Raw genomic sequence first — 14709 nt, forward strand, 5'->3', positions numbered from 1 at the left:
GTGCTAAGTGGGTGGAGCTTCACCGAAAAAACGGACGACAGATCCACCTATGTGATTCTTTTATTGGTGGTTGCTCGGATACTCTGGATTGTTCTTGGCGATTTGATTGGTTGCTTTGATTAGCGTTAAAGGGCGGGGGAGAGACTGAGCCAATGTTTGGTTGAAGCTCAGAGATATTTTGGAGAATACTTGCAAGAAACAAATAATAATAATAATAATAATAATAATAATAATAATAATAATAATAATAATAATAATAATGACATTTTTATTGTCTTACTTAAAATATGTCATGTGTAAAATATTTGTATAACTCAAAATATGATCAGAATCAGAATTAGAATCAGTTTTATTGGGTTTGTTTACACACATACAAGAGATTTGGTTCCAGCTGTTGGTAATAAAACAACTTAAAAGGAGGAAAGGTGCATTTATTGGTAAAGAATCTGAACGTTATTTCTGCTACAATTAGGACAGAATTAAGAAAGTGGAAATTACAGAAAGATTTAGAACTTATTAACAACAATCTTCTCGTTATTTGGCAGCTACTAACGGCTTTGACATCAACTGTGTTACTGTCACAATAACCGTAGGCACATAAAATGAAGCAGGTGCTTGTCTGAGAAAAAATATCAAAAATGAAACAAGTTCCTCTAAATGTCGTCTCTCTCTCGGATTGTGTCTGTGCGAGCTAAATTTTCATCATTAATCTGAACATACAAACATTCAAATGCATAATTGTAAAACAATAAATGGTACTGAGTCATTCAAGAAGTTCTCTGGAATGAATTCACATTCAGACCCTGAGACTATTTACATGAGAAAGTCAATGGGTAAAGAGAGAGGGAACATAAAACTTTAGGGTTTGTCGTTTACAGTAGATCTATGCATAACAATGGGATAGATTTAAGGGACACAATCATCTCTTGAACTTTACTGCAAGCCTCCAGACCTCTGCACTTTTGCTCAGACAGATCTTATCTGAAAGATTGTCTATTCCAGGCATGACAGGGGCTCCTTTTTCTTCCAAATGTGATTCCAGGGTGGATTTGATGCTGGAAAAAAGGACAGAATCGGGGGAGGATCAACAGTTAGCATTGCAATCCATTGTTCATGGCACACGCATTCCCTTTTTTCTGTCTGGCCAGCTGCCTACTTGGGAGGTGTCTCAGGGAGGCACGGACTGACAGATGGAAGCCTGGAGGGGTCAGAGTGTGGCTCTGCGTAGTCAAAAGGCCTCTTATCCCCAAGGGACCACAAGGTGGTGAAGCCTTCTTAGCTCTAAGCAGGAACAAAAGCTTAAAGGCACTTTTTACTCTTTGTTGTGAAGTTCCCGTTATTGTTAAGAAAAGTTCTTAAAATTTGGTGGCACACTCCAGCAATAAATGCAACAAGAATGCTTTCTCTCTTTAAGCACTAACTCTGTTTACCAGATCAGAGTGCCTTTAATGTTTTTAATACTTTTCATACACATAAGGTGTAAACATATATATCATTCTCTCATTGTGTTTAGATTGTAAGCTGTGTTAAAAAACGATTGTCATCCAATATTGGTTTTGGATCAGACAACAATGGCTGTTATTCAACTCTGCCTACAGTATGTAAGTAGAACCCCTTAGCACTTCTGTCTGATGCCAGATGTGAATGGCATATAAACAGTGAACATAACCATATGTGGCCAATAAATACTTTATGGTTCACTTACCCAAATGGTGTCAGGGATTTATGCTAAGAGAAAAGACAGACAAGTGAGCTGAAGAGCAGATAGAGAAAAAATGAATACTCACTCCCATTTAGAACCGTAACTGTTCCCTGAGTTGATGTCCGTCTTCAAAAGCAGGATCTCATGAAGCTCCAGGGTGAAATGTTCAACATTAGTGAGGTTCAGGAACTCGTTCAATTCTTTCTGCATATCGGCAGAAAGCGTCTCTCTATACTCTTGAGAAAGTCTTGGTATAGGGTCCTATAGAGTGTCCAAGTTAAAGCAAAAATGTTTCAATAATATTAGATAGACATACAGATATAATGTTAGAGTATTACTTGCATAGATTATTCTACATACATGGATTTATACATTAGAGAAATTTTCTCCTGAAGACAAATGATATTCACTTGATGACACAACATCCTCAATACTCATTCCAAAAGGCTTCATTCCAGCAGGCTAAAACCTGAGGTCAAATGGCTTAACTCTGCTGACTGGGACACATGTTTTAAACAAAAGCCTTGCACACTCTGGCGAACACTTTTTCTGGATTTACGACACACAGCTTGTGTCTCTATTCCCCATTCAGGGTCAGTTTTGGTCAAAAGTCAGTGAGTGAAATTTGGTACGACCTTAAATGGATGAGCAGAAGGTAGCTTAAATAGGGTTTTCAAATTCAAATATGATTTTGGTCTGAATACCAATACACACAATTCACACAAGCGGCAATGTGTTGTTATACAGATATTTAAATTGTTTCAGCTATTAATGTAAGTAATAGATAGAAGTGCATATATAACCTTATGTACTTTTAGGATATTCTATTCAAAATGGAAAACCGCACAATGAGAAATCGTACTATGGTGATGCAGGAAAAGTGCACTAAGAAATCCACTGAAGCTTTATTTTCTTGATAAAATTGTTGATTATGCTTCGCAATGCTTTACACAATGCTACATTGCTCATGTGCACTTATAGAGAGGAAGCTTTTACTAAGAAAAAAAAACCTGAATATAGCATGCCTCAATCATCTTTCAGTCATTTCTCTATGTGAATTTATTTCTTGATGAATTGCCTTTTATTTTTTATTAATCCAGTTCACTCCTATTTTTTAATGCTGAGCATGTTATGAACATGAAGCACCTGAACTAACCATTCCATCCTCAACAATATAATTATATACTGTTTCGACCTGGGTGTGTTTATCAGTGTGGATGTAGGAGTGGGAGTGGTGTTGGAGGAATATACCTGTCCACTCCTCAGCTTCAGCTCACTCTTCCAGCAGGTCAGCAGCTGCCATGTGGCTGTACATTGATCCAGTCTAATATCTGCCAGAGCCTAAGAACACAAACACATACAAAAGAGTGACATTTTATTTGTGCACACTAAAAAAATCATTGAAACAAAATTGAAACTTGGCCAAATCAACCAAAATATCTTCACAGATTCTAAGGCTGCAGTACAGGTTTTGCACATTCACTGGGCACTTTTTTAGGGACACCTGTACACCTGCCCTTTGCACAATTATTATAATTAGCCAATCATATAACAGCAGTGCAAAGTGTGAAATCATGAAGATTGTCAAGTTGTCGGAGAAACACCGCTAATCAGCCCAGAACGCACAATAACATTCCTTACTTTTATTCACACTTAAAACAAAGTTGATCACAATACAAAGTAAATCAAACATGAATACTTAGAAACAAATATGCAACAATGACTTGACCAAGACGAATACAAAAGAACAGGTATAAATAGAGCAAAACATTAGAGATAATGAGAAACAGATGACACTTGTGGCTACATGGCATGGCATTAATGAAACTGTATCAAAACACCTGCCCCCCTCTAGTGGTCTGGCAGGGAATTGTCCCAGTAGTTCCTAACACAGATATTAGTCAAGAGCTTCAGTTTATATTCTGATCTCAGTGATTTTCTAGAAAATGGACTGGTCTGAATATTTCAGAACCTGCTGATCTCATGGGATTTTCATGCAAGACAGTCTCTATAGTTTATACAAAGTGATGAACAAACCAAAAAAACATCCAGTAAGATCAGTTGGAGGTGGAAATGCCTTGTGAAGGAGAGAAGTCATATATACAGTCAGTATAATGTGAACTCACAGGAAGGCTACAGTAAAGTAGATTACATAATGTAAACACATTACATGTGGTGAGAAGAAAAGCATCCCAGAATGTACAACATATGAAATCATGAGAGGGCTACTACAGTACAAGGCCACATCAGGATTCACATCTGTCAGCCACGAACAGGAATCAGAAAGTGGGCAGGAAGTGGGCACAGACTCATGATATGTGACAGCTTAACAGGTAAGTGCCCTTTAAAATCATCTTTAACTCCAGTTTAGAACACAAATACAAATTTCAGTCACCAAAATGTAATTTGCAGAGTGGCATCATTTCGAAGCAGGAAATGAATTTTTAATACATTATTTTTAAGATATATTTTTATCACTTTAGCTTTAAAATTCTTTTCTGGAACTGTGCCATATATAAAAAGTGTCTCTACAAAGAAAATGACTAAATGCAGCCTGTTTCCTGTTTAAATGAACATTAAGAAATTTATTGTGAATAGTCTTTACTGCTACTTAAATTCAACATTTCAGAGAATTTTAGGCAGTATAATTTGTTACTATTAACCAATAACAATGTCATAAGGATTTTAAACCACTGAAACTTAAGACTTTAAGTACACTATTACAAAGTAGATGTTTTAATTGTATTAAAATCATTTAAATGTGAATTAATTCTTTTTTTAATATTTAAAGATTTTTTGCAAGAGGTTTTCTTTTTAACAATAAATTAATTTGAATACATTATTTGTTAATTGATTGATTGATTGTTTTAATGATTGATTGATTGATTGTTTTAATGATTGTTTGTTTGATTGTTTGATTGATTGATTGATTGATTGATTGATTGATTGATTGATTGATTGATTGATTGATTGATTAGGAAGCATTGCAAGTAAGAGTTTGAAAGTGTGAACGCATTATCAGTAAGAGTAATACTGACCTTGGCTACACTGCTGGAAATGTGTTGCTTCATCTTGAGAGAGTCATGAAGATAGGACAGTAGTTGGGATTTTGGATGTCCTCCAGTTTTACCCAGGAAACGCAGGCCAATCTCCAGAGCATATACAGCATCACACACATCAGTGAAGGAGCGCAGCATTGTTCTGATCGAGCTGCATACTGAGCTCTTCAGCGGTTCCTGATAAGGTGAAAAAAGGAGATATAACATTCAATATATGTCTACAAATTGTTTCAGCAGTTGTAAAAGTAATTGGGAACAATGTTGTAACTAAATTCAGTCAGTTTATCTAAGCTTAAGATAGAAATGTGAAATACTCAGTGATTAGTTGTAGTAAGTGGTAGTAAGTGTTCACCTGGGGTATTTTGCATCTGACGTCTTTCAAAACTGTTGAAAAATCCTGATGATATCTCTTCAGATACTTTTCAGTTTCCTGCTATTGTTAAAGAAATACTATTAAACAAATCAACAGCAGAATCGTTCATTTTAAATATAGAATACACTTAAAATTTGTTGAAGTTTGTACAATATAAGCATTGGCATTTAATCAGCACTATATGGCAAAACTATGCTGTGGCCATCATAGCACCTTTTTAAAATGAAATTTAATCTTCCTCAAATAATGTAATATATTTGACTACAACTCTGATGTGGTGTGCGAAAGTTGGAAAAATTCAATCATAAGCTAAAGTTTAAATGGATTAACTCTGGGCATATAGAATTATATGTTTATATTTAGCTTTTAGAAGATCAGTTAGTGTGGGTATTTATTTTACCTGAATCATTTATACATAAAAATCTAAAATGATAACGTAAAAAGTGAAACAAAGACTGCTTTTTGTTGATTTATAACAACATAAAATAAAATAAAAACTTCTAAATTGTCCGACAGTCTAATTTTGCTCACTATTTGTGCTCTCAATATTGATCAAAATCAAAATAATCAATGAACAGGATTTTAAGCCATTATATTAATCTGTGATTTAATGTTAATAAGGCATAAAAAGCATGCTGTAACAGATTAATATATAGATTAGTTTACTAACTGTTTGGATGCGTGGCTTGCCAGCTAAGAAACGTCTGTGAAGTTGTTTCTGAATAGCCTGCAGGTCGTAGTCACTGGCAGTTTGTTTACCCTTCACCAGTGTGTAGTGGCAGTGAGCTAACACCAGGGGAAGAAACTCCTTCTCTGGGTGGCACATTGCCAGCTGGCTCTCAGATAATTCCCCAACAGGAACACTGTAGTCACTGCAGGACACAAGTACAGTACTTTATCAACAAGCAGAGTGAAATTTAGGTCATAACAAAACTTTAATCTTCACACCCAGACACACCTGTCTTCCTTATGACTGAGTTTCTGAGCTTCTCGAACAAGGCTGTTGTGAGTTTCTGACAGCTGGTCGATAAGAGCTTGAAGACAAGAGCCCGGTCCATGATGGCTCAGGCGGAGAAACTGACTAGGACTGTCCATGGTTATGTCCTTCTCACACAGTTTGGGATCCACACCTGCAGCCGCTAACACACACCAAACATATGCAAACTTAGCACACTCCATCACAAGTCCAACAACAACAAAGTAATTTGGCTTAATTCAAGATATGGAGCAGATCCCAAGAAAACAGGTTGAAACACACACACACAACTGTGCTTTCCGTTCAGGGTTAAGTCGTTAGAACTTACTGTTATTAGCTAGCTCCATTCTGAGATGGTTCCACACCCTGAAGAAGATCTGTAGCCTTTTTTTGAGTTTATTGCTCCGGAGGCCTATTAACACGCAATCATAAAACAATACATTTAAATTTATATTTATGTTGATATTTTTGGTACTTTACAGAACAACTGAAACTGTATCAAATTAATTTATAGAGATTAGAATTGTTATAATATTCTTATAACAAGAATAGAACCTGCAGGAATGTTGTGAAGCAGTGCAATGATGGTTGTGGAGTGTGTATCAGTGTCTGGCTGCACTATTCGTATCAGATCTGACAACAGGGCTGCCAGGTCAGGCAGACAAGCCAGGTGTCTTATGTACTGCACCTGTCACACAAACACAAAAACTGCTAAATTAAACCAGCATTAACCCTTAACCCTGAGTTTATATTAAAAGTCATACCTCTAGAATTAATTTAATCCAAATCCTTCATATTTTAATCCTAAATATTCAGACACTACTTACTTTTATGAGAAACAGCGAGAGGAGAGGAACTTGTTTCTCTGCATGCTTTTGAGCAATAAGCTGTGAAAGATGTTCCACAGTCAGGATGTCTGGTGGTGTCCAGAAAGACGCATGATGGGTAGCACATTCAGATGGGAGAGAAAGAAGGGAACGCGGGTCTCCTTTTAACATCTTCATCAAAGCGCTACTGGACAGCTTATCATCAGCTGTAACCTTTTCCTGAGCTTCATGTAAATGCCTGTTCATATCCTAAAAGCAGAAAGAAAACAGAGAGCATGCCTTAGATATGCAGAGCGGAAGACAGACCATAGATCTTCATTGTTCTTGGCATGATTTTAGAGTTTAGCATGTCACACATTTTTTCATATGCAATGCAAATTTACCAAAAAATATCTATTAGCCAGCAACCATAATCCAGCCATAATAATACAGCTAAAACAGATCTATGTGATCCCTGTGAACTGACCTGTAGAATAGGATTGATGACTGTTTCGCAAACCTGTCTCTCCCACTGCTCTCGGGCATGTCGAGAAGACCATTCTGCTACCCTCTGCTGGCTATGAACTGGCAAAGATTCAAAACTGGTGTGAATGTGCATAGAATTGAAATTCCCTTCAAGCATCATATGCAGTATTTCCAAAGAGACCCACATGCACATTTGCATTAACAGCATTCAGCAGACACCCATATCCAGAATAATTTACAGTGTGCTCTGTTGTTTTTATTAAAATCCTCCTAACGCTAATTCAACAAGTCAGGCCATACTGGGGTTAGTGCATCATTAAAACAAGACGCACAATACGGGGTTGTTCTGGCTAATATGGTGCATTGCTCTATAATCTGTGTTTCAGGGTTATTCACAAAGAATAATTGTATTAATAACCTCACATGCAAAGGAGGTAAAAGAAATTATATGATTTCTGCATGTGCTAATTGTTCTTTATCGCTGTGGCAAGTCATGCAAGAGTATAACTAAAACTGAAACTTAAGCAGAGGCACATTAAATGCTCACAAAGCTGTCCTTTATGATATAAAGGGTAAAATTATAGAGATTGTTCAAACTACAGACATCTGCTGTATATGTTTCATAATCAAACATTACAGCTAAAACACTCATACTTTTGAGATACATTACTTTATTCAATTTTCTTAAAATAATGCTTGCTCAAACTGGTGAAACTAACCTAATGCAAATTATTGCCATATACAGTATATATACTCCTACTCTCACAAATATGGTCATATTTGTTGTTCTCTTCAGTTGTTTCAAGGGATAAGTAAATCACACTACGGAAACAAAATGATCTATGTGCATAAAAATCACCCTGTTGTTGTTGCTGTTCTTTTGACTGCTCCCTCTTTGGGATCGCCACAGTGGATCACAGGGTCCGCATATTTAGTTTAGCACATTTTGGGCCAGATGCACTTCCTGACACAACCCTAATATTTTTATCCAGGCTTGGGTCTGGCACTGAGAGTTAACTCTTAAGTGGCCGGGTTAGCTCTCTTCCTGGGAATCCCACCCATTCCACAATGAGAACGTGGGATATTCTGTGATATTCTGCATCTTTAAACAGAAACTATCACCCATTTACATCCCTTGATTTGGGATTGGGTAATTATGGACATTTGGGCCTCTCCAGGTTAGTCTATATAAGCCATGCTAGTCATAGACATCACAACACAAAGCCTCGTCATTGACTAATCCTTTGCTGTTTATCATTCCTTACCTGTCTATAGCCTCTGTCCTCCACCATTCTTCATACTTGAGATACTAATTACACTGTGATTGGGGATTCTTCAGTAAGCATATGCAACTACCTTGCATTTGTGACAAGTAAAGTGGCAGTTAACATTTCTGGAATGTTCTTTTCAGTTTGCATATGATATGACCAGAGTGGCATTTTATTTTCTATTTTATATGTACTATGACTTTTCTCACAGACCTGTGGGGGGCTGTACTGAGTTGTTGAGGATCAAATGAACCACGATAGCTACATCATCCCAGTTCAGATTCAGAGTCTTCCCCAGATTCTCCATGTCCTTTTCAAGATGGCACCATAGAAACTCTTGGACATTGTGTACAGTAGGATGAATCATTGCTCTGATATCCTGCAAAGATTTATAAAAGTTGTATATGAATATTGTGGTGATTATTTTTCAGCATTTACAGACTACACAATTTATTATTGTTGCAAAGATGTCCATAAACATTTTTGGGTTCTTTTTCTTTTATGATGTTTGAACTTTTATAGCTTGAACTAATGATGCTTATTAAATACACATTTGCACTCAATAAACCATTTGGGATCTCATGAAATCACAAGTTCATTTCATTAAATGTTTTGATTTAAACATGTAATTTAACCCTAAAATTCAAAGTTCTGCAGTGGGCAATGTTGAATCATATCGGACTGTAACTGCAAAGCAATTCTGAAATTAATTTCCAAATTAACCCAGATTTGTGTATAGCCATGCTTATTTTTTTAGCAAATTACATGTAATTAAAAATGGCATACAGTCCCTACCTATGCAAGATTCTTGAATAACTTATGTTTATTTATATATAATTTATCCAAGGTGATTCCTTACAATGTGAAATAAAACTGAGTTCAGAATCAGGAGATCAGAATCACCTTGCATAAATTATCTTAGATAAAAATAACCTGAATATAGTAACTAGCATAAATATATGTAAGTATAATTTTTTTTTCAAAATTAGCATAATAACTTTTCTACATTCACTAAAGTATTTTAAATGATGAAAGGATGCATATTAAACCTCAGTGTACCTGATGATTGAGAGAGGATCCATGCAGCATGGCCAGATGAAGAAAGAGACGCAATAAACTGGACTGGGCCATGGGAAGATCTCTGTTTGGAGCTTCAGATCTATGGGCAGCATCATTCAGAATATGGCCTGGCTGAGTGCGATCACCCAGAGCGCCTTGGACTGGAGTGAATCCAGCTTCTGCTTTGTGGTCCTTACCACCAATAGGTACTCCACATGTGTCACATTTTCCTACAGCCACTGGCTTCCCACACTAACAGAAGAAAAACTGTCTTAAGTACATCTTAAATGCTGTTTAATTCATAACTCACTTAAACTTTCCTTACAGAAACATTTAAATTTTTTAAATGTAAAAAATTAGTTTAAAAACTTTGTTTTTCTTTTGAATTATTTTAGAATAAGTCACGAATAAATGTATATCATTAATCCTGTAGGCAATCATGGACAAAGAGCATCTCACCTCACCAACCAAAGACAGGTGACCGTTTTTACAATCTGTAATTTGAAAGGAAAAAAAAAAGACAGCATATCACTACATATCTCCAAATATCAACGACAAGTGATATTCACAATTCACAATTCACAAAACTTTGGACATGACTGATCATATATTATAATAAAGATCATAATGAATTAATGCACATATACATTTTTAACAAATAATTTTCATTTAGAATGTAGTAGTGGAGTGAGGAAAGTGGCTTATTTGGGAACTTTTCATGAATGAAGCATCTATCATGTTCCAATTAAGATGCATAACAATAATAAACTATTTTTGATTTTGACTATTTTAAATTTGACTAAACAAATTATTATGTATGCGAATGTGTGCAGAAATATGGACTTTTTTATCTTTAGGTTCATGTTTGAACAAGTTCATTTCATTAAGTGTTTAGCTGGGCCATACTGAAAATCATGTCAGGCTGTCTCATTTTATTAACTGCCAAACAATTCTGATTTTTATTTCTAAATTAACCCATATATGTGCATAGTCATTTATATTTTGAGCTAAATGTAATGCATGTAATTTTAAAGGGCATACAAATCCCTACAATGCAAGATTCTTGAATAACGTGTTTATTTATATATAATTTATCCAAAGTGATTCATAGTTTTAATAATTAATGTAATAATTAATATGTGATATTAATAGCATTTATGTCTTCATAATTATTCTAAAACAATAAACAAATTTTCATTTAAAAAAAGTAATACAAATGAACTTTTTTTTAAGAGTAGCAGTGCCCAGTACTTTTCACTAGTGTGTGGAAAAATGAACATTGTGTATCAATTTCAAGTGATGCAGTTTTTTTTTTTTTTTCTTTCTCTTTTTTAACTCTCGGTTCCATTAAAAAACTTACAGTACTGCTTCAGTTTTCGTTCGTTTAAGCTCTGAATGACCATACTGGTGTTGTCATCTGGCATGGTGGGAAGAAAGGTGTCCTGGATGAAGAAAGATTTTCTGTGACTATTTCACAAATTTTTAGTTGTGTTTTGATATAATAGTATATTGTATATCATTGTAACAAGGATCTGTTTAAACATTACAGCAATACAATTCAGTTCACTTTAATACAATATACACATATATATATATATATATATATATATATATTTACAAACTTACTATGAAGACAACCTGTAATGTTTCTTGCTTTTTGTTAATTTCAGTTATTTTATTCTATCAGTGATTTTGTAATAAAAGTAACAACAACCTTCTTTGCACACAATATTTAAATCTTTTACATACATTGTCTGTGTTAAATAATTGGTGAAATTGAAAATCTAAATGTGTGCTGATTCAGAGGACAAAATAATTAAATTTAATAACATATGTACAGGAGGCTACAGTATATCTCAACTTATAGGGTTATGTTGGACTATCAACTGCATGAACAGACAGCATTAGTGTGTGATTATTACCAAGAAAATAAAAAAGTTTCATAATGACGATCTTATAAATTTAAATATTAGTTAGTTACTTTCTTATTGTTACATATTGTTCCCCATTGATTGATTTAGTTTTCTTACCCTCATAGTCTGTGGCCTAGAAGCAATGAGGTGGAGAGGATAGAGAATTGGACTTCCACTATGGAACACAGCGATGGCATGGACCAGGAGCTCCAGAAGAAGACGTCTCTTTGCTGATTCGTTTGCACGAACATGAAGGCAAGACATGAGACCTCCAGGTGGATTTGATAAAAGGCTGGTGCAGAGTTCACGCAGGTACCCTGACCCTGGTGTACTCTTCCTCACACTGTCCTTCAGCAGCTCTAACGCCTGTTGAGGAATCCAGAAAGTAAGAAAGCAGAATAAGATGTGCCGTTTACAAATTGTGTCCTTTTATGTTTGTAATTTTATATGCTGAACTGTTTAAACCACCTGCAATGTCTTAAACATGTTATTATACTGTGTACAGCTGCTATACAGTGTAAACAAATGACTATTAAGACTAGCCTATTATACTTAATAAATTATGATGAATTATGTGAATGAATTATGATTATGATGACATGATCATGGGAATGTCATTGACAGTAATGATTGTTACATTATTTATTTATTTTTATTTTTTTTTTCATATTTTTACCTCTGCTCCAGGGTGCATGGCTGGGTCAGGTTCCCCTATACGGCAGGTCACTTGTTTGTACAAGGCCAAAGCCAGAAGAACACTCTTCACAGACTCTGAATTGCTTACATTCTAGAGAAAAACACACACGTATAAATGTGTTAGGATTCAGAAAGCTTTGGTATGTCCCAAAAAAATTCCAGTAAAACACATTCCTTTAGTATTCCCTCTAATGCCATGCCTACAGAACATGTGTGTGTTAGTTCTTAGTCTCAGCCTGAGATGTTATGTCTGTTCACGGATAAGGTGCATCAGATGTATTTGGTACACTTTTCTGGCCAGAAGTTTCAGATTTTTAAAACCATGAGATACTACCAGAAGACATCATACATTCTCCATTCTAGTAACGATACCATACACTCTAATGAAGATACCATACACTCTAGTGAAAATACCATACACTCTAGTGAAGATACCATACATTCTAGTAAAGCTACCATACATTCTAGTAAAGATATTATACATTCTAGTGAAGATACCATACATTCTAGTAAAGATACCATACAATTTAGTAAAGATACCATACACTTTAGTAGATACCATACACTTTAGTAAAGATACCATACATTCTAGTAAAGATACCATACATTCTAGTTAAGATACTGTACCATACGCTTTAGTAAAGATACTATACACTTTAGTAATGATACAGTACTATACATTCTAGTAAAGATACCATACATTCTAGTGAAGATACCATACATTCTAGTGAAGATACCATACATTCTAGTGAAGATACCATACACTTTAGTAAAGATACTATGCATTCTAAGAAAAAACTATACATTCTAGTAAATATACCATACATTCTAAAGACACTAAAGATCTGAATTTTGAGGCTAGTATAAATAAATGCTTGTGCAAGATGGGATGTTTTCTGAATTGACAGGAAATATGATTGTCATTCAACACCTTGTATTAACTGGTTAGATCTTGATGGTCTATGCCTTTTTTTTTACTTCTATCATTTATAAAAAATCCTCTGTGCCAATATTTGACAAAATATGCAAACTATGTCTTGACCTATAAATGAACAAACCACAATAACAAATCGTTCATGAATGAAGCTGTTCATCAGCTAATCTCATAGAGGAACTGCAGTGTATTTTCTGGTATTAAACCACAGAAAGTCATTACACAAAACAACAGTATACACACATGTATGTGATGGCAGTAAAAATTTAAATTGATTTAAATAAAAAAATAATGTGTGCAGTGCTTTGGACTATAGATGAAGTTATGAGACTGCATTTATGCATATAGTGACCTGCAGAGCGGCTTTAAGTGCGTCTGCTTTGGATTCCAGTAGCACTTGGCCCACCGCATTTCTGACAGAGCGATACTGCTCTCCGCAGCACAGAAATCGATCCACCTCCACAGGAATCAACCTCTTTAAAGAGGAAACATGCAGAATGTAAAGTATTACAGATTAATGTGCTATTCATAAAAAACGGTTCAGATTGGCTCCAGATGGGATCACACTTACCTGTAGTCGCAGGAGCTCAGCAGGGAAGACCCATTCATATGGGGAAATGCTCATCATGGCCTGTACAAAGTCTGTGCCTGCATGCCTGTTAAGCGTCCTGAGCAGGTAGACTCTATACCAGTCATTATTAGCATACTCACAGACTGCCTTCACCTGTTCTAACATTTTCTGTTCCCAGTCAGCACATTCTCCTGGGAACCAACAAACATTTCAGACTTCAGAATATCACAATTAATATTATATAAAAGTACTAAGCCAATTAATCATATCAAAATAAGCACCTGGCTCAGTGTAATAGTCTGTATACTACACTATGCATACAGTACTTTACATATGTTTCAGAAAATATTCTCAGCCTCACCTCTCTGATGGCCGACAGCCCTGGGCAGTATACGAGCAGCAGTGTCCAGACACATCCGGAGACGGGCCATGGACAGAAGAAACTCAGCTGGCTGCTGTTCTCTGGATGGCGTCTGCTTGCGAGCCAGTCGACTGAGAAACTTTATGTCTTCCTCCTGATGTCGCTGAAGTTCTTTAGCTTCCAGAGTTTCACTTAAATCCACACAAAGCAAAGAATCCTAGACAAAAAAAACACACAGGAAATATATTTGTCATACAGTATATCAGAAACAAATGCGCTTATGGCAAAATAGTGTGGTTTGTAAATCTATTAAAAAATCTATACGTAAAATATTATTATCATTATTATCAAAGATTTATTAGAAATCTACAGAATTCTGGCCAGAGCGAGAGTATGGAAAGTGTTTCCTTGATTGTGGAAAGGTGAGCTTGATTGAGGTGAGATATTCAATATGTACTGTGTTTTATGTATGTATTGCATGTATGTTTTATGTCTTTACTGTCAG

At 35.5% G+C, this 14709-nt stretch overlaps 1 protein-coding gene across 3 annotated transcripts in view; it reads right to left on the minus strand.

Moving 5' to 3' along the window:
• Positions 1–331: 331 nt before the first annotated feature.
• The window catches only part of rnf213b (ring finger protein 213b), a 38136-nt gene continuing 23758 nt past the window's right edge, over positions 332–14709 (minus strand). The window contains exons 44-63 of one of the 3 annotated variants that reach the window (XM_047817250.1): positions 14205–14421; positions 13844–14034; positions 13625–13747; positions 12319–12429; positions 11760–12008; positions 11090–11171; positions 10189–10223; positions 9730–9981; positions 8884–9049; positions 7404–7501; positions 6938–7186; positions 6666–6798; positions 6439–6522; positions 6093–6273; positions 5805–6006; positions 5114–5191; positions 4741–4938; positions 2954–3043; positions 1788–1963; positions 332–1055 (exon numbers count right to left, since the gene is read on the minus strand). In XM_047817250.1, the coding sequence (XP_047673206.1) occupies positions 920–1055; positions 1788–1963; positions 2954–3043; positions 4741–4938; positions 5114–5191; positions 5805–6006; positions 6093–6273; positions 6439–6522; positions 6666–6798; positions 6938–7186; positions 7404–7501; positions 8884–9049; positions 9730–9981; positions 10189–10223; positions 11090–11171; positions 11760–12008; positions 12319–12429; positions 13625–13747; positions 13844–14034; positions 14205–14421 (3051 nt within the window). In that variant the 3' untranslated portion in view covers positions 332–919. Of the gene's footprint in view, positions 1056–1787; positions 1964–2953; positions 3044–4740; positions 4939–5113; positions 5195–5804; positions 6007–6092; positions 6274–6438; positions 6523–6665; positions 6799–6937; positions 7187–7403; positions 7502–7521; positions 8759–8883; positions 9050–9729; positions 9982–10188; positions 10224–11089; positions 11172–11759; positions 12009–12318; positions 12430–13624; positions 13748–13843; positions 14035–14204; positions 14422–14709 lie in introns of those variants that run through there. The other 2 variants (XM_047817249.1, XM_047817251.1) reach the window with 2 other exon arrangements.

The sequence above is a fragment of the Tachysurus fulvidraco genome, chromosome 8 (assembly GCF_022655615.1).
Source record: "Tachysurus fulvidraco isolate hzauxx_2018 chromosome 8, HZAU_PFXX_2.0, whole genome shotgun sequence".
In the NCBI taxonomy this organism is placed as follows: domain Eukaryota; kingdom Metazoa; phylum Chordata; class Actinopteri; order Siluriformes; family Bagridae; genus Tachysurus; species Tachysurus fulvidraco.